The sequence below is a fragment of the Ovis aries genome, chromosome 10 (genome assembly GCF_016772045.2).
Source record: "Ovis aries strain OAR_USU_Benz2616 breed Rambouillet chromosome 10, ARS-UI_Ramb_v3.0, whole genome shotgun sequence".
Lineage (NCBI taxonomy): Eukaryota > Metazoa > Chordata > Mammalia > Artiodactyla > Bovidae > Ovis > Ovis aries.
Genome location: NC_056063.1, coordinates 30,260,101 through 30,286,658, shown reverse-complemented (window position 1 = coordinate 30,286,658; position 26,558 = coordinate 30,260,101). Strand labels below are relative to the sequence as shown.

At 42.6% G+C, this 26,558-nt stretch overlaps 1 protein-coding gene across 5 annotated transcripts; it reads left to right on the top strand.

The window, feature by feature from the left end:
- The first annotated feature begins 470 nt into the window (after positions 1-470).
- On the top strand, positions 471-26,558 carry TEX26 (testis expressed 26). 5 transcript variants are annotated; one of them, XM_004012139.6, is made up of 7 exons: positions 471-580; positions 4,870-4,951; positions 10,229-10,394; positions 13,086-13,236; positions 23,704-23,880; positions 24,050-24,211; positions 25,952-26,558. In XM_004012139.6, the coding sequence occupies exons 1-7, from the start codon at positions 520-522 to the stop codon at positions 26,023-26,025; spliced, it is 873 nt and encodes a 290-aa protein (XP_004012188.2). In that variant the 5' UTR covers positions 471-519; the 3' UTR covers positions 26,026-26,558. The 5 variants fall into 5 exon arrangements, with proteins under 5 accessions (XP_004012188.2, XP_042110755.1, XP_012040014.2 ...); XM_042254821.2 differs by having other exon boundaries at positions 24,377-26,558; XM_012184624.5 differs by having other exon boundaries at positions 4,867-4,951.

Sequence of the window (26,558 nt, the reverse complement as noted above, 5' to 3'; positions counted from 1 at the left end):
TGGGCAGGGGTCACCCGTTTGATAGCACGGCGCTATCTCAGAGACTCTGGCTCCAGTTCCACTCACACACATGACTTGTGATTTTGTCTTCTTGCTCGATACCTACTTCCTCTAGCTCAGAGGCTGCAAGATCCCTGACAACTTAGCCTTCATTCGCTTAAGCTGAAAACTGCGCAAAGACGAACATCTGCAGTTAAAGTCGGACAATATTACTTTCTTTTCAGTCTAATCCCCTTTTGCTCCTCTCCCCACATGTATGACAGTGCTCAGGAAAGCTCATTTCATGAATTACACAAATACACAAAAGCAAGGTATCCATGGCACTGGAAACACATCTTTTTACCATCGCACCGTGTCCTCAGCCGGCCTGGTGAAGCGCTCAGCACCTCGGTGCACCGGGGATGAGCTGTCGGGGAGCCTCCTGCGTCTCCATGGCGACGCGTCACAAAACAGCCTCCACCGCAGCACCCAGTTGAGCTGGTGGAAAGCGCCCCGCGACGACGGCCTCTTGGAGCAAGAATGGCAGAGTCTCGGCCGGGAGCTGCGTGCCCTTCTCAATATGGCAACAAGAGACGGCCAAGTAAGCCTGCGGACCCTGCCACCTGGCCGGCGAGGTTCGGGGGCGGGGTCTGTCCTGGAGCTGGGGTACCTAGGGCGAAGGCTGCCTAGGTCTTCAAGAGGCCGCGCTCTTTTGGATGGAACTCAATTTAAATAGAGGCTGGGAATTCAGGGAGAATGAAAGGGCGTTCACGACCTTGCCTCTCCCCAGCCCTTCGCCCTAACTCCTGCCAAACCCCTCCCCAAAACGCTCAGCTGTTTAAACGCCCCGTGAAATGCCCAGGAGGGTACAAGGGAAAGGGGGGGGGGACTGACGCCTTTGGGAGAACAAGGCTAAAGACAAAGACGGAACGGTGGTGGGGAGCTCTGAAGAGAGCAGACCCAGGGGGAGCCCTGGTCCCAGGCAGGATCTGAGAAACAGCCCAGAAAGGGGGCAGGGTTGAAGAATGCAGAGACGCGACCCCCAGGCGCATAGGCAGCAGAGGCTGGGAACTAGAGCCGCTGTTGCTCTCTTCTAAGCTTCGCTTCCCTTTGTTTCAAAGGGATTTTGTATCTAACAGAGGCAGTGCTTTTAATGCTAATTCTGCATGCAAATACCGCGGGTTTACTAACTCAGCTTTTTGTGTCGGTGGAGGGAGAGCCGCTCTAGCCGTGATGCTAGTGGCATGATTACTGTGTAGTCAGCTTCATCCTAGCCTTTCTCATGGCAATAATAACCCACTGCAGCCCTCTAGCTGGGTAATTGTAGTTCCCTGGTGGCTCCAGAGGAGTGGGGATTGTTCAACTGTAAATTCCCTAGGATTGCAGTCCCGGGAGAATGAATGAAATGTATACTTTCATCCCATTCATCCCTTTGTAAATTACAAATAGCAGATGAAAAAAAAGTAATACAAAAATATTTACTTCGCCGAGTTTCTCTGTGGTGTCCAGGCAAACAGGAGAGGCAGAGGAAGGTGCGTGTGTGTGTGTGTGTGGGGGTGCTCCTCCCCAGCATCTCCCCGATTGCATTCCCCTTGAATCTCCTCTCCCAATCTAGCCATGCTGTCTTGGTTTCTTTCACTGTCTGCTCTCCCCTCTTGTCTGGGAATGTTGCGATCCTCCAAGGTGTATCCCCTTGGTTTACATACTCTATCTGAGTGGCCACATCCTGCCACAGGGCTTCAAGTGCCAATTCGTGGCTCTCTAATCTTTAGCTCATAAACTCCTCCTCAATCTCAGACCAAAATATTCATCTACCACATGCCTTTGGATGTCATAGGAGAGCCTCAGACTCATGTACAAAATGACACTCCTTGTCCTCCTAGACTCGGAAGTGCAGTGAGGAGGATCCCAGCTGCTCAAAGTAGAGGGGAGGGCACGGACACCTCAAGGGCATCACCAGGTCTCATTGATTCTGCCTCCAAAGTGCCTCTTCCCCCTGGGGGAGTTTGCCCCTTCACACCCAGTCTCAAGTCTCTAACAGCCACTCCATGCTGCTCTGTCCTCCGTTGCTGGAAGGGCACCCTCCAAAGGGTGGGTCTCATGTGTCACTGCCCAGGTCTGGTCTCAAAATAGGATGAGGTCGATGATGACCTCCGTGGGCTGATTGCTATTGGACTATTACTATCAACTGGGCTCTTAAGTGCTGTATTCCTTCCAAGGGCTATCATAAATTAACATGAACGTGTCACTGTAAACAACCGAAATTTATTTTCTTACATCTTGGAGACCAGAAGCCTGAAATCAAGCTATTGACATGGCTGCACCCCCTCTGGTGGCTTCCGGGGAGAGTCCTACCTTGAGTCTTCCAGCTTCTGGTGGCTGTTGGCACTCTTAACCTGTGGCCCCATCACTCCAGTCTCAGCCTGCATGCTCACAATGGCCTCCTCAACCTCCCTCTGCCTCTCTCTTATGAGGATGTTGAAATTGCATTTAGGGTCCAACAGATAATCCAGGATGTTCCTCACCTCACATCCTTACTTGCATCTGCCAAGAGTGATGGGGCCTAGGTTGGTGTTGCTTGCTTAGAAAAAAACTTCCTGATTTCTCCAAGAGTCAAACTCAGAGCTTCAAATCAGGCTCAGGGATGGTTCTTTAGAGAGCAACACCGCCTCACAGTTTCTCCCCACTTACTTGTCTATGCTTGAAATTCTCTCAACAAAGAACATTAATTCTGCAATTGGAATAAAATGCTTTAAAGTGTAAAGTGATTCCCACTAAAGCAGGAGAATCAAAGGATAATGTCATTTCTAGTATGACGGGATCAGAGAGTAGACAGGACTCTGCAAGCAGAGGGACAGAGCATGACAGGCAGGGGCTAAGCCTCTCATTAGACTAGGGGAGCCTCAGGTGGAGGTGAAACTCACCAAATGCGAAAGGATCATTTCACCCCGGTGTTAGTGAAATGTAAAAAGCCACAGGTAACTGCCAATATATGAAGGAGCAAACAACCACTGAATTAAAACTTAAAACTATATTCCCAAGTAATTTGGTGGTACTCTGTTGGCAATGAGAGGTTGGGCAGACCAGTTCTAGGGTCTGCCAACGCAGGAGACCTGGGTTTGATATCTGGGTTGGGAAGATCTCCTGGAGGAGGGCATGGCAACCCACTCCAGTATTCTTGCGTGGAGAATCCCATGGACAGAGGAGCCTGGCAGGCTATAGTACCTAGGGTTGAAAAGAATCAGACACAACTGAGTGACTAGGCACAGCAGTGAATTCTCTGTCCACACTCTCCCGGGTCTGCCGGCAGCATTTGCCTTGTAGGTGGTCCCTCCCTCCTCCTGGAACCTCCTTTTTCCTTCCGCCATCCACAGCCTCCTGGTTCTCTGCTCATCTCACACTCTTCCCAGCCTCCTTCTCCAGCTGTTCCTCATCTCCCAAACCTCTTGACATTGGGCAGGCCTGGGCTTCAGCCTTAGGACATCAGCTCTTCTAATGACACTCCGTCCCTTGCTGAGCTCACCCACTCTCACAGCTTTAAAGAACATCTATACCATACAATGGATTCCCTGGTGGCTCAGCTGGTAAAGAGTCTGCCTGCAATGCGGAAGACCCTAGCTTGATCCCTGGGTCAGGAAGATCCACTGGAGAAGGAAATGGCACCCCACTCCTCTTGCCTGGAAAATCCCATGGATGGAGGAGCCTGGTCGGCTACAGTCCATGGGGTCACAAAGAGTTGGACACAACTGAGTGACTTCACCATACCATACAATCTTGCACAGTCATTACAAAGAATGAATTGGAGCTGCACCAGATGAGGGATTTTCATATCATGCTATTAAGTGACAGAAGAGATACACAAAGGTTACTTTGTGTAGGATGAGCCTGTTTTTGTCAAACAAAGTAGGACTAAAACCCAATACACTGGGATTTCCCTTGCAGTCCAGTGGTTAAGACTCCACACGTCCAAGGCAGGAGGCATGGGTTTGATTCCTGGCCAGGGAACTAGATCCCACAATCCATGTCATATAGCCAAAATATTAAAAATAAATGAAGAATAGGGGAAATTTAAAAACTAAAATATTTTACAAACCAGTTTGTTACCGAATTGATATACATATATATCGATCTGTATATGGTTATATCTGCTGGTCTGAAAGTCTGGAAAGAAACAGGCACAACTGTTAACATGGGAGGAGGGATGGGGAGGACAGCATGAGCAGGAAGGAGTAAGGAGAAGGGCTCCAGCAGAGAACCTGACTTGCAAACTATGACCCTCTTTGTGTAAAATCAGTTCATGCATTTACAGATGTATCCAATATGATGCATAAAAAGTCAGACATTAGAACAGTGATAGTGAGTGCATTAAGATGATATAATTTCAGATGAACTCCCTTTATATTTTTATATATTGCTCAAATTCTTGAAAACAGCCTATGTGAATTCTCAAGGAAAACAATAGACCTATTCAAGTAACTTAAAGGAGGGCTTCCCAGGCGGCTCGGTGGTAAAGTATCTGCCTGCCAACGTGGGAGACACGGGTTCGATCCCTGGGTCAGGAAGATCCCCTGGAGATGGAAATGGCAAACTACTCCAGTTTTCTTGCCTAGGAAATCCTATGGACAGAGGAGTCTGGCAGGCTACAGTCCATGGGGTCTCAAAGGATCAGACATGGCTGAACACATTTTTATTTAGGGGGGAAACTCAGATGATTAAATTGAGCTTCCCTTCTTCCCTGGTGGAGATCACAAGTTGGCCTTCATTCCTTTAGACTCTACATTACCACTCAAAATGTTTGTCTCTTGCAAAATTGCTTTAAGTATTGAAATAACATTTGATCAAAATATGCTGTCTGCCATATTTAAAACCAGTTTATTGTGCTCTTAGCAGGTGATACCAGTTGGGATCCTTATGCCACCACGATGAGGACTGCATTCACACCTAAGACAGGAACAGCACCTGCTTTGTTTCGGTACATCCCTATTCGTGCCAGATTGATGTACACACTTGAACTTGTTCACCTGTCTTGTATTACTCAGAATCCAAAACTGATAAAGAGTAATCAGAGAAGGCTTACAGAAAATGCATTCAGATAAGACCCAATGCACACACAGGTCTCCTCCAAGCGTCAGAGAGGGTTTTCACCTTAAAACAGTGTCCCAAGCACCTATAGGGAGATTTAGAAATTTAATACATAGATCCTTCATAAAGCCACTGTGTGTCATGCTTTACAACGGAGTCAGTATATAGTTAATATAATTGTGCTACCTAAACACGGAGCATGAATTGAGTCCGTTACCTGGTTTATAGGAGGTAGGCAATAACAACTGAATGAATGGACAAGTGAGGCGTTGTTAGCACTTCCACCCAACTGTAATCTTAGAAGGTTGAACAAGGTCAAGGTCTGCTTACCTTTACCTTTACCCCTCCAACTATTGGTTCCTAAAGCAATATTGCCTTGCAGCTTCTCCCCGGCTCCACCTGAACTGAGGGTGGTGGGAATTTCTCTCCATCAGCTGCCCCTCTAAACTCGTTGGTGGGTGAGCAAGGGTGGGGCTGCCATCCTTCATTGCATCAGTGGTTGATGGGAAATCAGCACGGAGGACCCTCCCTTGCCCATATTTACCCTGTAGATTGCTTCCAGTATAGAGGATCTTTTCACCTTAGAAGCGCACGTTGTTGAGAAGTCCAATGGAATATTGGCCAGACTGCAGCAGCGCAGTCAGGCAGAAATGGGTTCTGCGCTGAAGCTCAGCTCCCTGTTCTAATTAGCCCTTATTTTCTCTGCTACCTTAGACAAGTAACAAGCCCAGTTTTACTTCTGCTAAAAGTTTTAAGGTTGGCAAAGTGGGAATGATGACTCCTGACTAATGTTTGTTCTGAGGACAAGTTGAACATACTAGTCTCCTGGCTAGCATGAAGAAGTTACCCCCCAGATTTCCATTCGTTTTCCCCCAGCCTAATATTTATGACAGACTTCCAAAAGGCACAGGGCTGCAAGACTCTTGATTTCCAAGTTGCTTGCTATCCCACTGAGTCACATTATGTCCCCTACAGGGAGATTTACCATCTGACAGTAACGGTTGTCTGAAGAGGAAACATTTGGGATGAAAGCCAAAACCAAATGGGTACTTAAGGAGTCTAGATTAGTGGTCTTCAAATTCATGTCTTTTTAAAGTTCACAGGAAAGTTCTCATCATAAATTAAAATAGCTGTAAAACATAAAACTTCCAACCCATCCTGAATATTGACATTTTAAAACAAGACCATTAAATCGTTTCTTTACATATAACCAGTGAGTAATCTAACCATCTTAGCAAATTGATACTCTCTGACCCTTTAAAAAATATATACAAACAAGCTCTTCTTTAATAGATTATTTATTTCATTCTCTTTCCTTCTTGAACTCTTACTCCCAGTCCACTTCCTCCATAGAATTTTACTCTGCTCTAATATATTTTGTGTTTGAAAGCAATTTATTGATCACTCCATTATACCTCTTTGCAACTGTTTCAGTATATTAATTGAAATTAATTTTTAAACATGTTATATGACTCCAAGTATTGAGTTATCACAATTATTTTTAGTACAGAATTGCTGAAAGCAATAAACACATTACAAATTGTTGATAATTACTACACACAAAAAGTAAATTTTTTGGAATTGCATCTTAATGAGATAAATGGGGATGTTTTGTTTTCAATTACTTCATGTCTCCGTATTTGAGTGTTATTATTTTTGGAATAAGACCGCACTCAGCATCAATTTTTCCTGCTTACTTTTTTTTTTTATTTATAAATGCTCATATTGAGAAGCCTTGTTCTCATAATTAAGTAGATGTGAATGAAAGGAGTTTTAGTGAAGCATTGCCATTCAATACTCTGAACTCTTAATGGGTTTTATGGCAAAATCACAGGTGATTTTTAATGATTGATTGGCTGACAGCTTGGTTGGGTACTCCTTCACTTTTATTGAAAGCAAATAATTAGATGATTTGTCATCCAGTTATTGAGTTATTCCCTATCTCATCATTTTCTGAGACGTGAAAAGGCATGTCTTAACAAATGATTATTAAATTACATCTGTTATTCCTTCACTTGGAAGAAACTTATTTCATATATACTCAAAAAGGACTTGGAAAATAGGAACATTAATTTCAGTAAATGTTTTCCAATATAATTTTTTTTATCATTACATACTTTGAATCTATTTTTATCCAAATCTTTGAGCTGAAGATTTAACTCATGCAATTTATACTAGGCTTACCTAGCTGGTAAAATCAGTCGTTGTCCAACCAGCAAGTGAAATTAGGTTTACTTCCTATCAAAATAAAATCTGGCTACACTTACAGTTCAAATAAATGTTAAAATATATTTTGAGAAATATTGTGAAAACTACTGATAAATTATGGAATGCATATTATAGTGAAGATTATTAAAAGTAGACAGGAGACGTGTAAAGTGATTTAAGTCTAATATGATTAATTATATCCAAGTAATAAAAATAATACAGTGAAATGTGTAGCTATATATGTAAGCTACCTTTGAAGTGAGGAGTATGATAAAAAAAAAATGAGGTTTCTTAGTTAAATATGTTCTCATGTGTACGGAACTCTGGTGCTTGACTTTGGGAAATAATTAAATAATACCATGCATAAAAATCAGAAACAATTTAATTGATTTCTTTAGATACCAAACAACTATTTACTATGCATTTAATGAAAGGAAAAAGTTATATAGGTTAGCATATAGTTATACATGTAAAATTAATAGTATAATAAGCTAGCATATACTTTCATGTATTAAATATTTTACATAATAAAATAAAGTGAGGATTGGCTATATTGAAGTAAATGTTTCATAATACATATGGGTTTAAAAAGTAGATTTAAGTATCTTATTGAATGATGAATAAAAAAAAATCTGAAAAAAGATCACAAGATTTTCGTGTACCAGTTTTATACAGTAAATCTTTAAAAATGTGATAATCTCAGAAAGATTCCAGTTACACTGAAAAGAATCAGCATTGCCATCCTGTACCGTTTCATCTTCACAGAGATGCTCTTTTCTGCTATCGACATATCCTAGGGACTTTTTTAAAAGCTAGAAAAATGCTTACATTTAAAGATGTGAGTGAAAGAGCCATTTTCAGCAATCTATATTCTCTGCTCTCTTAGAAGCTCTCCTTAGAGAGGGATGAACATTTGATAGTTGTTAGGAAAGGGAAAACTAGCTGTTACTCTCAGCCACACCATCTACAGCATACCTACATTCAAGACATCCCCACACAGGCCAGAATACTCTGGTTACAGTCCCACCCTTTACTCTTGACCTAGAACAGCAAGTCCTGGGTAAGTGGGAATTTGGGTTACAAGAGGGTTCCCTGAAAGCACTATAATGAAGTTTCCCTTTGCCAGACACCCTTCTCATGGTTGGTAGCTTATACCCGGAAGTATAGTGATGAAGAAGAATGCAGGGAGAAAGAGATGGGAGATTCGGGAAAGACCCACATAGATATGCAGATTTGTACTTGGGGAGACACATTAGGAAAGAACATACGGAGAAATGCAGATGTGCAAATCAATTCCTTTAAAGTAATCTGTGTTGTGTTCCCTTTGCAAAAATCTTCATGTACCTTTGATGACTTCGGTTTGATTTAGGACCACAGTCATGCTTGCATCTGCTCATCTGAATGACAAGTGAAACAGTCCAGCATCCAGATGGATCCCACTTTCCAGATGTTTGGTTTCTTACAAACATAACCTGAATCTAACCCATCCCTCTTTTTTTTTTCTTAAGTCAACATGAAATATTTTAGACATAGAAAAAGGAATATACAGTAAATTCCCAATTATCATCCAGCTATAATAATCAACAACATGTGGACGTTTTTAATATATATCCTCCGCTTAGCCTTCCCACTCAATAATACTGAAGCAAAATCCAGGCATTGTATCATGTTAATTCTAAATATTTGGGCTTCCCTGGTAGCTCAGGTGGTGAAGAGTCTGCCTGCAATGCAGGAGACCCAGGTTTGATCCCTGGGTCAGGAAGATACCCTGGAGAAGGGAATGGGAACACACTCCAGTATTCTTGTCTAGAGAATCCCAAAGACAGAGGAGCCTGGTGAGCTACAGTCCATGGGGTTGCAGATAGTTGGACACAACTGAGTGACCAACACACACATGGTTCTAAATATGTTTTCATGTCTCTCTGAAAGATAAAGACTCTTTAAAATATGTAACAATACCATTTGGATAAGGCAATGGCACCCCACTCCAGTACTCTTGCTTGGAAAATCCCATGGGCGGAGGAGCCTGGTGGGCTGCAGTCCATGGGGTCGCTGAGAGTCGGACACGACTGAAGTGACTTAGCAGCAGCAGCAGCAGCAACAATACCATTATATCACCTAAAAAAGCAATTCCTTAATATCAAATCGCCAATCAGCAATAAAATTTTCCCCAATTGTCTCATAATTAAAAAAAAAAAAAGTTGGCTAGAAATTGAATCCAGACAAGGTCTACACATTGTATTATCTTTATTCACTTAATCTACAGGTTCCTCTACTTTTCTTTCTTTCTTTCTTTCTTTCTTTTTTTTTTTTTTAGAATTTCTTTGTCAAAGAAGCAAGTTATTCTTCTGGATTTTTTCTGACTCCACCCTCATCATATCATTTAAAAAATCCTTTTTTTTCAGGTATTTCCTGTAATCTGATATTCCAAAGACTTCATCTGATTCAGGTTGGGTATTTTGACAAAAATATTTAATAGGTGGTTTTTTGTGTGTATATTCACAGTGGCAACTGCTGATCATTTCATTATTTCAGTAGGGATTTGAAAAGCATTGGTATCCCAATTCTTGTATTTCTTCCTTTTATTAACTGGAATACTTTCTATAGAAACTTTTCTTTACCAAGTATCTGGTTACTTGGTAACCAGAACTACTGGTAACCAGAGTTACTCTGAACTACTTGTTTATACAGAAGAGTACTCAGTTCTTACTAAAAAAAAATTAATTTAAAAATTTAATGAATTTCAGATTATTCTTTTAAATTTCATGTTAGGACTCCCATACTTTTGTTAAGAGCCATCCTAAGACACAGGATTGTTTTGTTTCAGGGAAACCTAGATATTGAATTATTTCTGGCATCAAGCCTTAAGCCAGCCAACCTTTGAAAAATTGTTTGACATGTGTACTGTTGTGAAATTTGTTATGTAAATCTTAGTTTGGTTTCTACTCTTTTCTTATAGTCAGAAAAGTACCAGAAGGCTAGGATATACATATTCACTTGGTGATCCTATTCCTAATCAAACACAGTACAATGATGAGTATGTTTGGAAACCATATTCTAAAGAGGATTCAATCAATGTTGGGACTTCAAGAGGAATCAAGAACCACAGATCTTACCCTAGTCAGGTAAGATACTATCTACATATCTTTTGACTTTAATATTATATCCATAATCCATAAGAATGAGAGTTTGGATATATCCCAAAGATCCTTCATCATCTACAGCTATGGTCCTTCTTAGACTATTTTTTGCTCACTTTCTCACAATTATTTCTAACTACTTCTCCCTTATCCCCCTAAATAAAAAATATTTTTAAATTATAGTGGAATTCATGTAGCATAAAATTAACCATTTTCATGTAAACAAATCACTGGCAATTAGTATTCATAATGTTATACAACCACCATCTCTATCACATTTCAAAATATTTTCATAACCCCAAGAGGAAACCCTGTACCCATTACTTCCTATTTCTCTCTCTCCTAGTCTCTGGAAACTATCAGTATGCTTTCTGTCTCTATGGATGATATTCTATATGTGGAATCATACCATAGGTGACCTTTGTGTCTGGCTTCACACTTAGCATTGTTTAAAAACCTCATTTTCAAAGTTCACTCACATAGTAGCATCTATCAGCACTTCATTCCTTTTTATGGTTGAATAATATTCTATTATATGTATATACCACAATTTGTTTATCCATTTATCTATTGATGGACATTTGGGTTGTTGCCACCTTTTGACTGCAGACTGCCTGCAATGCAGGAGACCTCGGTTCAATTCTTGAATCAGGAAGATAGGCTGGAGAAGGGATAGGCTACCCACTCCAGTATTCTTGGGCTTCCCTGATGGCTCAGCTCCTAAACAATCTGCCTGCAATGTGGGAGACCTGGGTTCGATCCCGGGGTTGGGAATATCCCCTGGAGAAGGGAACGGCTACCCACTCCAGTATTTTGGTCTGGAGTATTCCATGGACTACATAGTGCATGGGGTCACAAAGAGTCGGACACAACTGAGTGACTTTGACCTTTTGGCTATTATGAACAAAATTGCTATGAACAGCCATGTACAAGTATTTGTATTTGGTATATGCATTCTCAACCCATCATAACTTATACTATTTTGATTATCCAGAATGCTCTTCTCTTGTCCGCCAAGGTAGCTCATCGGCTTAGTTTAAAAAGAGCCAGCTAGAATTCCTTCTCCACTAAATGAAAGTAGCTGACCTTCTCTCTGTTTTCTAGGTACTATGTACACTTCTCCCATCATAAAAGGCAAAGCTCAATTGTAGCAAAGGATTTCATTTATTGGGTTGCCACATGGCATGGTACCACCTGGGATGGAACCATCTGGACATGTTCATTGGGTAATAAGGTAGTAGAATTTGATGATCAGGTCAGTAGAATTTAAGGTCAGGATCTGATGACTGAAATGATGTAAAAGACAAGGTGGGCAGTGAATGAAGGATGCTGTTTCTGTTTTTTACTTGGATGGCTGGGTCTGTGCTGATGCTATTTACTGAACCGGAACTTTCAGGAGGACCAGGTTTGGTGGGGAAAAGTTTAGGAGAAATGTGAGCTCAGTTGAAGACATGTTGGGTGAGAATATGTCCAACAGGCGATTGAATGCACAAATCTGTGACTCGAATGGAAAAGGTGAGCTTTAGATGTAGACTTTGGAGTCATTAGAACACACACACACATGCCCCATTTAATTTGGTTCCTCATGGCGCCCATATATAATCTATTTACTTCTTGAGTATTTTCCTTAAGATTTATAATTAATTCCAAATAGTTACAATATTACACTGTATATGTATACATATGACATACACATACATATTGGACAGCATTTATTTTCCCTTTAAGTGTTGTTGAAAGTGAAGTGAAGTCGCTCAGTCGTGTCCGACTCTTTGCGACCCCATGGATGGTAACCTACCAGGCTCCGCGTTCCGTGGGATTTTCGAGGCAAGAATACTGGAGTGGGTTGCCATTTCCTTCTCCAGGGGATCTTCCCAACCCAGGGATCGAACCCGAGTCTCCAGCATTGCAGACAGACGCTTTACCTTCTAAGCCACTAGGGAAGCGTTATTGAAGGCTCTCAACAAATGGCAACCGGGGTGGCAGGGTTTCCTGTGCTGTCTCAACCAATGAGAGCCAGAGTGGGAGGGTCCTGTGCTATCTCAGCCAATGAGTGTTCCTCTGCCAACCTGTAGACTCTCCCATCCGGTAAGTTGAGGATCTATTGCATTATTTACTCTCCTGAGGCCTCGCGGCCATTTTTGGCCCATCGTTTTGCTTCACATCCCACATTCTATGCATCAGGAAACCTTATTTACCTATAAAATATATTTAGAATATGATCACTTCTCCCAGTCATTTTTTCTTGTCTTCCACATGAAAAGTCAAACAAATGACAAAGCTCCATGTTATAGCCGGGTCAGATGATAGCTCTGCAAGACTCTGCAACTTCAATGTGGTAGCCGGGTGTAAAGAACTCAAAAGAATGTGTATACAAAACCACTTCCCAGTGGCACTAGTGGTAAAGAACCCACCTGCCAATGCAGGAGATGTAAGAGACCTGGGTTTAATCCCTGGGTTGGGAAGATCCCCTGGAAGAGGAAATGGCAACCCACTCTAGTATTCTTGCCTGGAGAATCCTATGGACAGAGGAGCCTGGCGGGCCACAGTCCATGGGGTCACAAAAGTTGGATACGACCGAAGCAACTTAGCACATACATACAAAAACACATGTGTTCTTCATTCCATAAGGTGAAACCCTGTGGATTTTCTTGAAAATTGTGTTTGTATCCATAGAACTTCTTTCTCTGGACACTACCTCAATCGACAACCTTATTGAAGAGCTACTTTCCTTGGAAAATTGCTGCATCAATGGAAAAGGTTCGGAAGGCAATAGGAAATCAGTTCATTTCCATCACAAAGAGAGACTTTGTGGACCAATCAAAGGGTAAACGTTCATTTTTCTCCTTTCCCTGGTAAAATGTTAGGCACCAGAGTCTCCATGGTGAGCAACACAGATGCGGTCTCTTCCCTTACAATATAGACGTGGAGAGAGGCAATTTTGCAAACAAGAGTTGACCTAGTGAGCACCTATAAAAAGGTGTACATTGTGGGAAATGCAGGGTGCTGTGGGTGCACAGTAGGACATTCAGCCTAACACTGGAGGAAGAGGTCAGGAAAGGCTTCTTGGATCCAAAGGACAAGGATGAGCCAGGAGAAGATGATGGGGTCGAGTTAAGCCTGCTGTCTTCAATTATTTACTGCTGGTTTACCATTTTAAAAACACTTATGTTAAAATTCCTTTTATTAAACTGATATGTGCATAGAGCAAAATCTAATAGTTGCCTACAGGCTCACAGTGAAATAGCAATTCCCTGAACCCTCCCCCATCCACTCTTGGTCCTACTCCCACTGACTATCAATTTCCGTCCTTTCAACTATTTATTCTTATGGGATCCTCCATATTTTTAAGTCATATCCTCACACTACTATTTCTGATTCATCAGTCTTAGGCATTATGATGGACTTCAGTTATAGTAACTGAGGATGTGGTCCTCTTTCTCATGTCCCCTCCATCCATCCTCTCAGTATAATTATATTACAAGTTTGGAGTTACTGCAATTGCTAGTGTTTATAAGATCCAACCAGTCCATTCTGAAGGAGATCAGCCCTGGGTGTTCTTTTGGAAGGAATGATGCTAAAGCTGAAACTCCAGTACTTTGGCCACCTCATGCGAAGAGTTGACTCATTGGAAAAGACTCTGATGCTGGGAGGGATTGCGGGCAGGAGGAGAAGGCGACGACAGAGGATGAGATGGCTGGATGGCATCACTGACTCGATGGACGTGAGTCTGAGTGAACTCCAGGAGTTGGTGATGGACAGGGAGGCCTGGTGTGCTGTGATTCATGGGGTTGCAAAGAGTCGGACACGTCTGTGCGACTGAACTGAACTGAACAGATATTATAATTATGATCATAGGATATATTATAATTATGTTAACACTGCTTGGGCTTCCCTGGTGGCTCAGTGGTAAAGAATCCATCTGCCAAAGCAGGAGGCATGAGTTTGATCCCTGATCAAGAAAATCCCCTGGAGAAGGAAATGGCAGCCCACTCTAGTATCCTTGCCTGGAAATCCCATGGACAAAGGAGCCTGGCAGATTATAGTCCATGGGGTCACAAAGAGTTGGACACGACTTAGAGACTAAATAGCAGCTACAACAAACGCTGCTGAGCCAAATGATATTTTATGGGTATATTTCCTTTTAGTTCTCTTTTGCTCTTTTTACCATAGTTAATAATTAACTCTTTTCAAATGCTTAGTTTTCTATATGCCTGTCACACTCACTGAATCCACTTTTACCTGGTCCAGCATCTCAGTACGTCACCTTCTGCTGTGCCTGGTGTCCCTGAATCCAGAGCTTCTTAGGTTCAGTTTTGCTCCAAGAGCCTGGCTAGGAAGGGTAATCATGTGACTACCATGAGGTGAAGAAGGTGAACCAGGGAATTCTAACCACTCTGTATCCAAGTTTTGACCAAGATCCCCTGTTTCTGCCCTGAGCCTCCATAGCAGCCTTCCACTGAACCAACTCCCTCTGACTTTGAGCCTGCTGGAGTTTTGCTGTGTGGATTAGCTCACGTTTTTGTTAACCCCTTCTGCAGTCCCTTCATTTCAGCTTTCTCTGCTTTGCTAACTCAATTGCTGCATCTCTATTTGGTTTCCATCTTCTAAAAATGTGTTACCCTCTCCATTCTGCTCTCAGTCTGGTCAAGTGTGGGGAGGGAGGAGTCATTTGCATGGTTACCATCCACTGGGTTTCATAGGAAGCACTGCTAATTCTTTAACTTCCAAACCCTTCCATTCTGGTCTCTGCCCCCATCTGGTCACTGAAGCTACTCTTGTCGACGTGCCCAATAACCTGGCAGCATGAAATGTCGGGGGCTGCTTGCTCCTTCTGGAAACACTCTTCCTTTGATCTTCTGTGACACCACACTCTCCTGGTTTCCCCTACTACTTTGTCTCCTTTTTTTGGTCTTTTTTTTCTACTTGACCTCTAACAGAGTTCCTTAGGGTTCCTGGTTCCTTTATAAAAGCAACTCTCCATCATCCTGAGGAGATCCTGCACTTGTATCTCTTCCTCAAGTCCTTCCCTGGGCCCCTGATTTTGTGTATTGGGGGATCAAGTAGAGGCCTCATTAGGGTTCCAAGTCATCACCTTTTTCTTCCCCTAGCACTGAACTTTGTGTCTCATCTACAGACCCCTGCAATTCCATCGCCACATGGCAGCCAGAGGCTCTTTCACAGTCTAAACTGGATCGAATGTTTTGCTGCTTCTTTTCACTGTCTTCCTTTGCACTTTGAATAAAATCCATGTTCCACCTCCTTCTCTTGGTTCACAAGGCCCTGCAAGCCTGGCCTGCCCCTTGCTTTCCTCTTCACTCCAGCCCTCTCATTCACGAGTCTCCAGCCACACGCGCCTTCTTTCAGTTCCTTTAAGGTTGCAAGCTCTTTCCCACCTCCGGTCAGCACTCGGCCTGTCCCCTCTGCCTGAAAGGCGCAGTTTCATGTTGTCACTCTCTTGACTCCAGCTTAAATGCCACCTCACCTGTGAGACCTTTCCTAGACTTATCTGGAGAGGCCTGCTGTCATCTTGCTTGCCTGTCGCCTTTGCATTCTGCAGTCCTTTGTTGATTGACTCTTGTTTCCTGTTGTTTGTGTTTTACTGTTTCCTCCACGACTCAGCATCCCCCCAAAGCTCTTATTCACTCAGGGCCTAGTACAGCATGTAGCCTCATTCCCTGTAAATATTTGTTGAGTGATGGAGGGAATGTTTGGGAAGTATACTTTCTGAAGCTAGATGGGAACAGAATCAAAAGACCTCCATACTTGCAGATAAAGGGTCATGGAAAAACATCTGAAATGTCAGCATTCTTTTTTTTTTTTTGAAATGTCAGCATTCTTAAAAGATGTCTTTGAGCTTCCAATTAGAGTCGTGCTTTCTGCAAGCACAAATTACCATTTCCCCACATGTGGATAAATACCCCAGACCTGTCAAGACTCCCTCCTAAATCTCTCACCTCCATCTGCTTCTTTCCCTCCCCATGGCCACTGCCTTAATTTAGGCTATCATCATCTATCTCTTGGATGACCTCTAATCCACTCCCCTCTCCAACTTTGTCTCCTCAAGTCTATGTCCATACTAGGGTCATAGTAAGTTTCCAGATGTGCCAGTTGACATCACTTTCGAGCTTAAAACCCTTCAGTTATATCCTGCTCCCCACCTTTATCCCCAGGATAAAAGCTAAGTGCCTTAAGGTGAGTGCTGTATAATCTGGTCCTTGCCCACCTCCAGAGCATCCTCCAGCCCCCACGACTGCCCCAGACCCTCCAGTTTTACAATGCCTTGTGAACCTGTAACCTTGTGCCCTTTGCCCTCTGCCTCTTCTGTGTGAAGACCTCTCCCTCCTTTTATTTTTAGCCTATCTGTCCACACGTGCTCAGTTGCTCATTCGTGTCCGACCGTTTGCAACCTTATGCACTGTAGCCCTCCAGGTCCCTCTGTCCATGGGATTTCCCAGGCGAGAATACTGGAGTGGGTTGCCATTTCCTCCTGTAGGGGATCTTCCTGACCCAGGGATCAAAGCCATGTCTCCTGCGGCTCTTGCACTGGCAGGCAGTTTCTTTACTACTGAGCCACCCGGGAAGCCCTATCTCTGTCCGTAATTGAAGTCTAAATGTAAACTTCATTTCTCTCCCAGGAGTCTTCTCTGATCCTCCACATTTGGAGCAGTGCCCCTCCCATGTTTTTATAGCTCCTGTTCTTTCCTCTTCCACAGCATTTATCAAATAATATTGTGATTCCCTTTTATGTATCTGTTTCTCTAACACTTTAAGCTTCTGAAACGCAGAGGCTGCGTCTTGTCTTTGAATCCTCATTATTGAATTAAGGCCAATGAGTAAGAAGCTGTAAAAGGGGCTTGTTTGCACATTCAGGCTGGAGAACTTGGCTTTGATGAGTTAGAACAGCAGAACTAGCTTTCACCTGGCTGTAGATTAAGTGCCCACGGTCTTAGTTGTTTTGAACAGTCCTTGCTGTAGATGTACAGGGGCCTTTCTGCAGCCATCGTGTGCTGTGTGTGCTAAGTTGCCTCAGTCATGTCCAACTCGGTGCAACTGCATGGTCTGTAACCTGCCAGACTCCTCTGCCCACAGAATTCACCAGACAAGAATACTTAAGTGGGTAGTTATTCCCTTCTGCAGAGGGTCTTCCCTACCTAGGGATCAAACATTATGTGCTGTGCTTAGTTGCTCAGTCATGTCTGACTCTCTGCAATTCCATGGACTATCTCAGAGGGGCAGTTTCTCCCTTTGGGCTATAAGGACTCTGGTCTCACGTTTGTGAAAGTGTGAAAGTGTTAGTCGCTCAGTCGTGTCTGACTCTTTGTGACCCCATGGACTGTAGCCCACCAGACTCCTCTGTCCATAGAATTCTCCAGGTGAGGATGCTGAAGTGGGCAGTCATTTCCTTCTCCAGAGGACTTCCTCACCCATGGGTCGCAGCTGGGGCTCCCGCACTGCACGTGCATTCTTCACCAACTGAGCCGCCAGGGAAGCCCTGTCACCTTTACCAACTGGAAAAGAAAACCAGTGGGAACTGGCCTCCTGAGGCGCAGGGATAGTCCCTCGGGGTGGGGTTGGCATTGGGTCAGGTCTCCTCTGTTGGGACTTCAACAACATTACGGCTGCACTTCAGCACTCATATGGTGTTCCTCAGATCCTTCTGTACCAGGAATTTCTCCCAATCGTGCTGAAGGAACTCACTTATAGGAAATTTTACAAAGACTATAAAACCATTAGTTAAGGATTAAGAACTAAGAGTTACTGTAAGCATATATCATGTAGGCAGTCACTAGAGTGTGGTTCAGATTAATTACTAATACATAGCAATTATGTTTCTTTTTTCTCTTTTGTTCACTCAATTTAGTAAATATTTAATGAGGTCTATTATGGTGATATGTACTAAGGATCAATGAAGACTTACTTTTTCTCTTCAGAGGAACTCAGAGTAAATCCAGAGCCTGATTTTTGTCATTTCTGGGTCTTCATCTCCAGTTGCTCTATATGGACAAGTCTCTCAAGACCCTTGACAGTGTGGATCCTAACCTTCCCCTCCTGCTTCACCCTCAGCTACTGCTCCTCCCTACCCTGCATTCTTCACATTCACACCAACCAGACTGCGTTTGCGGAGAAGGCAATGGCACCCCACTCCAGTACTCTTGCCTGGAAAATCCCGTGGACGGAGGAGCCTGGAAGGCTGCAGTCCATGGGGTTGCGAAGAGTTGGACACGACTGAGTGACTTCCCTTTCACTTTTCACTTTCACACACTGGAGAAGGAAATGGCAACCCACTCCAGTGTTCTTGCCTGGAGAATCCCAGGGACGGGAGAGCCTGGTGGGCTGCCATCTATGGGGTCACACAGAGTTGGGCAGGACTGAAGTGATTTCGCAGCAGCAGCTGCAGACTGCATTTGATGAATGCACTGTGCATTTTAGCTTCAGTGCTGACCATTTGTCAAAACACACCTTCGGCTGTGTCTGCCTTTATTTTTAATTGAAGGATAATTGCTTTATAGTATCATGTTGGTTTCTACCAAACATCAACATGAATCAGCCATAGTTTTACCCATGTCCCCTCCCACTATATCTGCCTTTTGATTCTTGTCCTCCTTCCACCTCTGGGTTTCTTTTCTTTTCTTTTTCTCTTTTTAAAGATTTTTCACGTGGACCATTTTTAAATTCTTTATTGAATTTGTTACAATATTGCTTCTGTTTTTTATGTTTTGGTTTCTCTGGCCATGAGCCATGTGGGATCGTAGTTTCCTGACTAGGGAATGAATCTGCGCTCCCTGCATTGGAAGGTGAAGCCTTAACCACTGGGCCACCAGAGAAGCCCCTCACTTTGGGCTTCTGTAGCACCTTATCCAAAGCTCTGAGTCAGGGATTCTTAAGCATATGGGAAGCTTGTTCACAGTGTAAGTGCCTGGGTCCCTCCCACAGCTAGAAATTCTCAGTGTCTGGGATGAGGTTCAGCCGGTATATTTTGGCATAACCTTCCTAAGTAATTCTGATGTATTATCTCCATTTGTTACAGTCACAAGATATTACATTCTGTATCTGTGTCTCCTGTTTATCTTTTTCTCATCACACTCATTTGAGGTAGTCTTAAGGTAGAACAATGACTTCATTATCTCTAACTTTGGCACAGAACACGTGTAGGAACTGAAAGCATTTGCTTTTGAGTTGTAGCTAGGAAAAAGGGATAGACATCTGCAACAAATGGGAATTTGTTTATTAATAAAGCTATTAGTAATTCACAAAAACCGAGTTATATAGATGGTACTTACTAGCAACAATACCAGATGGTTGTCCAAAATATCTTAAGGAGTGTCCTGAATTTGGAGCCCTAGAGTTTTCTCGTCTCTATAACCTTGTCTTCTCCTCAGGCAGTTTATGAGGTCATTATGAGGGCCATTGAGTACCCATGTTCTCTCTCCCTGCAACATCTAAATTAAGAGACACCATGTAGTGAAATCCTTTCCCACTGTGCTGTTCTGGACAGAGATCATTCTTTAAAAAATCAATATTAAACTGCTCTTGGGTGCCAGTAGATGACATCACATATTGCTTGATATACAATGTACATTGGAGTCTATTTCAAGAAGACCTATTGAAAAACTGTTTTGGAAGAAGAATCAAGGTTAGTGTCAGTAGTAATTAGCACTGTTGTGACATTGCTCATGATACTCCTATTTTTAATATTTTTGTTCTGATTAAAGCTGGTGTTGTGTGATGTGCCTCTGAACCAACATTTTGTAGCAAGAATTAGGGGTGAGCTCATTCTAAGTAAGATGACGTGATTCTCTCCTTCATTAATCTGATAATGCTTGTGGAACTTGGCTTTAGCTAGTGCGTCAGAGGTTTTAATGATCATGTTAGTGAATATTTCTTAGCAGAGTTATTTTCAAAAATAATACTATTAAGTTCAGTTCAGTCACTCAGTCGTGTCCGACTCTTTGCAACCCCATGAATCACAGCACGCCAGGCCTCCCTGTCCATCACCAACTCCCGGAGTTCACTCAGACTCACGTCCATCGAGTCAGTGATGCCATCCAGCCATCTCATCCTCTGTCGTCCCCTTCTCCTCCTGCCCCCAATCCCTCCCAGCATCAAAGTCTTTTCCAATGAGTCAACTCTTTGCATGAGGTGGCCAAAGTACTGGAGCTTCAGCTTTAGCATCATTCCCTCCAAAGAAATCCCAGGGCTGATCTCCTTCAGAATGGACTGGTTGGATCTCCCTGCAGTCCAAGGGACTCTCAAGAGTCTTCTCCAACACCACAGTTCAAAAGCATCAATTCTTCAGTGCTCAGCTTTCTTCACAGTCCAACTCTCACATCCATACATGACCACAGGAAAAACCATAGCCTTGACTAGACGGACCTTAGTCAGCAAATTAATGTCTCTGCTTTTGAATATGCTGTCTAGGTTGGTCATAACTTTTCTTCCAAAGAGTAAGCGTCTTTTAATTTCATGGCTGCAATCACCATCTGCAGTGATTTTGGAGCCCCCAAAAATAAAGTCTGACACTGTTTCCACTGTTTCTCCATCTGTTTGCCATGAAGTGATGGGACCAGATGCCATGATCTTCGTTTTCTGAATGTTGAGCTTTAAGCCAACTTTTTCACTCTCCTCTTTCACTTTCATCAAGAGGCTCTTTAGTTCTTCTTCACTTTCTGCCTTAAGGGTGGTGTCATCTGCATATCTGAGGTGATTGATATTTCTCCCGGCAATCTTGATTCCAGCTTGTGCTTCCTCCAGCCCAGAGTTTCTCATGATGTACTCTGCATAGAAGTTAAATAAGCAGGGTGACAATATACAGCCTTGATGTACTCCTTTTCCTATTTGAAACCAGTCTGTTGTTCCATGTCCAGTTCTAACTGTTGCTTCCTGACCTGCATATAGGTTTCTCAAGAGGCATGTCAGGTGGTCTGGTATTCCCCTCTCTTTCAGAATTTCCACAGTTTATTGTGATCCACACAGTCAAAGGCTTTGGCATAATCAATAAAGCAGAAATAGATGTTTTTCTGGAACTCTCTTGCTTTTCCCATGATCCAGCAGATGTTGGCAATTTGATCTCTGGTTCCTCTGCCTTTTCTCAAACCAGCTTGAACATCTGGAAGTTCACGGTTCACGTGTTGCTGAAGCCTGGCTTGGAGAATTTTGAGCATTACTTTACTAGTGTGTGCTGCTGCTGCTGCTAAGTCACTTCAGTCATGTCCAACTGTGTGCGACCCCCTAGATGGCAGTCCACCATGCTCCCCCATCCCTGGGATTCTCCAGGCAAGAACACTGGAGTGGGTTGCCATTTCCTTCTCCAATACACGAAAGTGAAAAGTCTAAGTGAAGTTGCTCAGTTGTGTCCGACCCTCCTACCAGGCTTCTCCATCCATGGGATTTTCCAGGCAAGAGTACTGGAGTGGGGTGCCATTGCCTTCTCCTACTAGCGTGTGAGATGAGTGCAATTGTGCAGTAGTTTGAGCATTCTTTGGCATTGCCTTTCTTTGGGATTGGAATGAGAACTGACATTTTCCAGTCCTTTGGCCACTGCCGAGTTTTCCAAATTTGCTGGCATATTGAGTGCGGCACTTTCACAGCATCATCTTTTAGGATTTGAAACAGCTCAACTGGAATTCCGTCACCTCCGCTAGCTTTGTTCGTAGTGATGCTTTCTAAGGCCCACTTGACTTCACATTCCAGGATGTCTGGCTCTAGGTGAGTGATCACACCATCGTGATTATCTGGGTCGTGAAGATCTTTTTTGTATAGTTCTTCTGTGTATTCTTGCCACCTCTTCTTAATATCTTCTGCTTCTGTTAGGTCCATACCATTTCTGTCCTTTATTGAGCCCATCTTTGTATGAAATGTTTCCTTGGTGTCTCTAATTTTCTTGAAGAGATCTCTAGTCTTTCCCATTCTGTTGTTTTCCTCTATTTCTTTGCATTGATCTCTGAGGAAGGCTTTCTTATCTCTTCTTGCTATTCTTTGGAACTCTGAATTCAGATTCTTATATCTTTCATTTTCTCCTTTGCTTTTCACTTCTCTTCTTTTCACAGCTATTTGTAAGACTTCCATGGTGGCTCAGATGGTAAAGCATCTGCCTACAATGCGGGAGACCCGGGTTCAATCCCTGGGTTGGGAAGATCTCCTGGAGAAGGGAATGGCAACCCACTCCAGTATTCTTGCCTCCCCCCACCAAAACACAGGCTCAAAGAAATAATATTATGACCCACTAATAACAATGATCTCAGGGGCTTCCCTGGTGGTGCAGAGGTTAAAGCATCTGCCTGCAATGTGGGAGACTTGGGTTTGATCCCTGGGTTGGGAAGATCCCCTGGAGAAGGAAATAGCAACCCACTCCAGTATTCTTGCCTGGAGAATCCCATGGATGGAGGAGCCTGGCGGGCTACAGTCCACGGGGTCACAAAGAGTCAGACACCACTGAGAGACTTCACTTTCACTTTCAATAATAATGATCTGGCCTAACCATCCATCAGTAAAGATCCTTTTTCGAGTGGTTCTTTTCCAGGTAATGGGGATGATGTGTACTGCCCATCTAAGGTTGCTGGATTGGGCAAATAAAAATACAAGATGCTCAATTAAAATTGAATAATGATATTGCGTTAGTGGCTCAGTTGTGTCCGACTCTGCGATCCAATGGATTGAAGCCTGCCAGGCTCCTCTGTCTATAGGATTTCCCAGGCAAGGATACTGCATTTGCAGACAGATTCTTTACCATTTGAGCTACCAGGGAAATCCTAATAACAGGTAAAAAATGAGTGCTTATACAGATACAAAAAATTATTCATTATCTGAAATTCAAATTTAACTCTGCATTTCCATTGCAAGGGCCTTGGGCAGCAACCAAAACAGCAACTACAACAAATTTAACTGAATTCCTATATTTTATATGGCAGCCATAGCCCTATCTAAAATACCTCACTCTGCTTCCTAACCCCAGCCCCAGGGCCTAGGCAGGACTACTGGAGTGAGGCGTGCTTTCTGAGTCCATGAAGCAGAAACAAAAGAACACTCCTGACTGATGAACAGTATATTCATTAGAAACTACTTCTGATCATTTTAGCCTATGCTTCCTGTGCCTGATAAAGCAGAAAATTATTTCTTGGTTGAAATGTCCATAAAAAGCACATTGACCATATCTCTAAATGCAAGAAGAGAAGGTTCTGAGTGTGATAAATTGGAAGCTACTGCCAGAAGCAAAATGGAATGAAAATATGATGCTATTTAGAGATACCTTACAAGGAGTAATTATTGCCTTCCATTTGTACCTCCACCCCAGATCAGAAGAATAAACAGCGTTCTCAGATGTTTCTAGAATGGAAAAAGTTAGTTCCCCGACCAGCAGACACAGAATTTCGACGGAATTACCAAGTTCCAGCTAAAATTCCTGAGTTACAGGATTTTAGTTTCAAATATGGATGCTACTCGAGCCTACCCATTGCTTCTCAAGGTCTAGGTGAGTACACCTATAGCTTTTTAAAACAATTTTGTAGACTGTTCCTATTCCGAGATTCCTCAATACATTCAACAACACATTTGTGGGACCTGGCGAGTCCCACAAATAGAGGCTGGGATTCTCTGCTCAGTGACAGCTTCTTGTCTTTCCTTCCCTTGTGTGTCTCTAGTCCCTTCGGTGCTGTACAGCCACATGAGGAGCCAAGAGCGCACGAAGAAGCAGTCCATCTACCAAAGTGATTACGGGAAAGCCTATCTGGATTTCTTGACGATTCTGAACTCATTCAGCCCCTCTCAAGTCGCAGAGTACCTTCAGGGTGTTTCCTACAAAGGTAAAATGAGGTCTCAAGTTACTATTTGATCAATTACAGATCATAATAATACATGGCTTTCCACCAAATAGAAACTTTCCCAACTTCTAGCCCCTGATGTTCAGTATATATGCATGTGAATACAAAAAGGTGGCACAGTGGTAAAGAATCCACCTGCCATTGCAGGAGATGCAAGAGACGCAGGTTCAATCCCTGGGTCAGGAAGATGCCCTGGAGGAGGGCATGGCAGCCCACTCCAGTGTTCTTGTCTGGAGAATCCCATGGACAGAAGAGCCTGGAGAGCTACAGTCAACGGGTCCCAAGGTGCCAGACCCGACTGAACACGCATGCAAGATACAAAGTTTTGTGTAAACCTCAACCCATTGAAAACAAATTTTTCTTCAAAGAGGCCCCAGTGAATATATCCCCACTTATTAAAAAGAAAACATCTAGCTTTTCACTTACTTCTGATCTCACTTTGCTGCGGTTGAGCTGCTCCAGGGCGACTTCTCTTTTTCTTACGGTTAATTGATTTCTCCAGTGGAAGTCTGTACTCTCTCACAGCTTTGTTTTAGTTTGTGTAATCTTTATTTCCTGTTTGGTGGTTTTTGTGTGTGTGTGTGTGTGTGACAGTCTTCTTGCGGTACATGCAAATCTTCATGTATCTCATCCTCAAAGAGATAAATGTTATTCAGGACTGGTTGGGTCACTTTCTAGGACACATATTCCTATATCACCGAACTAACATGTCATGTACATTATAAAACATTCAAAGTTAAATGTGAGATCACAAAAACAAATACAAACTTACATGGAGAGTAACTCAGGCACGCACGCACGCACACACATGCACACATGCACACACAGAGACATGCACACATGCACACACACACGCACACACACCCTGATCTCTAGCCCTCGGGTGGCGTTTGTCACACTGAGCACAAGGACAGGCAACATCACTTGCATTCTTCCTTTCTCTTAGTTTTGGCTGCACAGATGGTAATTTCTAGGAGTGACAAAGCTTTATAGCTCCACCATGTACAATTTAAAAATACATGATTGGTATTAGGGGACCATAGATGTTCATAACCAGACAAGACTCCTTCAATTTCCAGATGAGGAAATGGGGGCTGGGGAGAGAGGTCAGTTATCACTCAAAGACTGGTGGGCAGAAAAGCAACTCTGGCTTTCATGAAACTTTTGGAACAATAGTTTCTATTGTTTTGGTTATCATCGCATCACACAGAACAAGCACTGTCTGGGTGCTTCACATATAGCACTCTTCATCCATTCCAACAACTGTGCTAGGTAAGTATTTGATTCAGAGATGAGGCAGCGGATAAAGAGAGATGATAGATGTGTGCTCAGTCTGTCTGATTCTTTGCAACCCCATGGACCGTAACCTGCCAGACTCCTCTGTCCGGGGAAGTTTCCAGGCAAGACTACTAGAGCGGCTGCACAGAACAAAAGCCTAAGTCTATTTCCTTCCACAATCCACGCTCTTTCCAGGAAGTCTCGCTGATCCCATGAATATTGTTTGCTCTTTTTAGTCAATAATTACATTCAAGAGATATTGACTATTGAAGAGTCTTTTTAGCTATTAGACATAACAGCTTTGATTATCATGATTCTTTTGGTCTCATTGAATTCATATTTAGAGTACTATTGTCAGTAGAAATTGTCACTTAGAAATTTCTCTATTTAGCCCTGAAAGAGTTAAGTGGAAAATTTCATCCTGTTTTTCTTCATAATTTTCAGAAAGGCAGATTCTTGATCGCTTTATTTGCTCTTACTGTGATGTGGGCCAAAGGATGGATAAAAAAGAAAAATAGTTCAAATGAAGAACATCTGAAAGTAACTGAGTTCTTTTCTCAATAATCAAGAAAAAATAAGATCCAAATTGTTCTGAATTATAATTTCATCATGACTTGGTGTAATTTTGTTTGTTTTATTTTTAAACAATAAAATCATTTAAGGCTGAAAACCATTCCTTGCCTCCCAATCTATTCCTACCCAATTTTAACTGTATCCAGGGGGTTTTGATATAATGTTTTTTCACCATTCTCTTTTGGATACTTGCTTTGTGTCTTCAATCCTGGTTTCCTCTTTGAACTAGGAATTATATGGAAGAGGTTTCTTAATTTTTCAATAATTAGGGGATTAAAAATTCAAACAAATCTCTGCTTTTGGAAAATTAGCAAACATTTTCTATGCCATAAGAATGTATAAGAATGATTTGTGTATCACATGAATAGCAGAAGAAAAAAATGTATAGTTAATTGTACTTTTAAGCCACTTCTTTGTCTTAATTGTATATTTTAACTGTCATATTCTGAGGCAAAAATATTAAAAACACTCCACAATA

What these genes read in the sequence shown, in the direction of transcription:
- TEX26 (XM_042254820.2), top strand. Translation starts at nt 520, where the DNA reads ATGGCAGAGTCTCGGCCGGGAGCTGCGTGCCCTTCTCAATATGGCAAC. An exon ending in TGGCAACAAGAGACGGCCAA is followed by an intron (nt 581 to 4,866) that starts GTAAGCCTGCGG and finishes TTGTGCTCTTAG; the next exon opens with CAGGTGATACCAGTTGGGAT. An exon ending in ACAGATCTTACCCTAGTCAG is followed by an intron (nt 10,395 to 13,085) that starts GTAAGATACTAT and finishes TTGTATCCATAG; the next exon opens with AACTTCTTTCTCTGGACACT.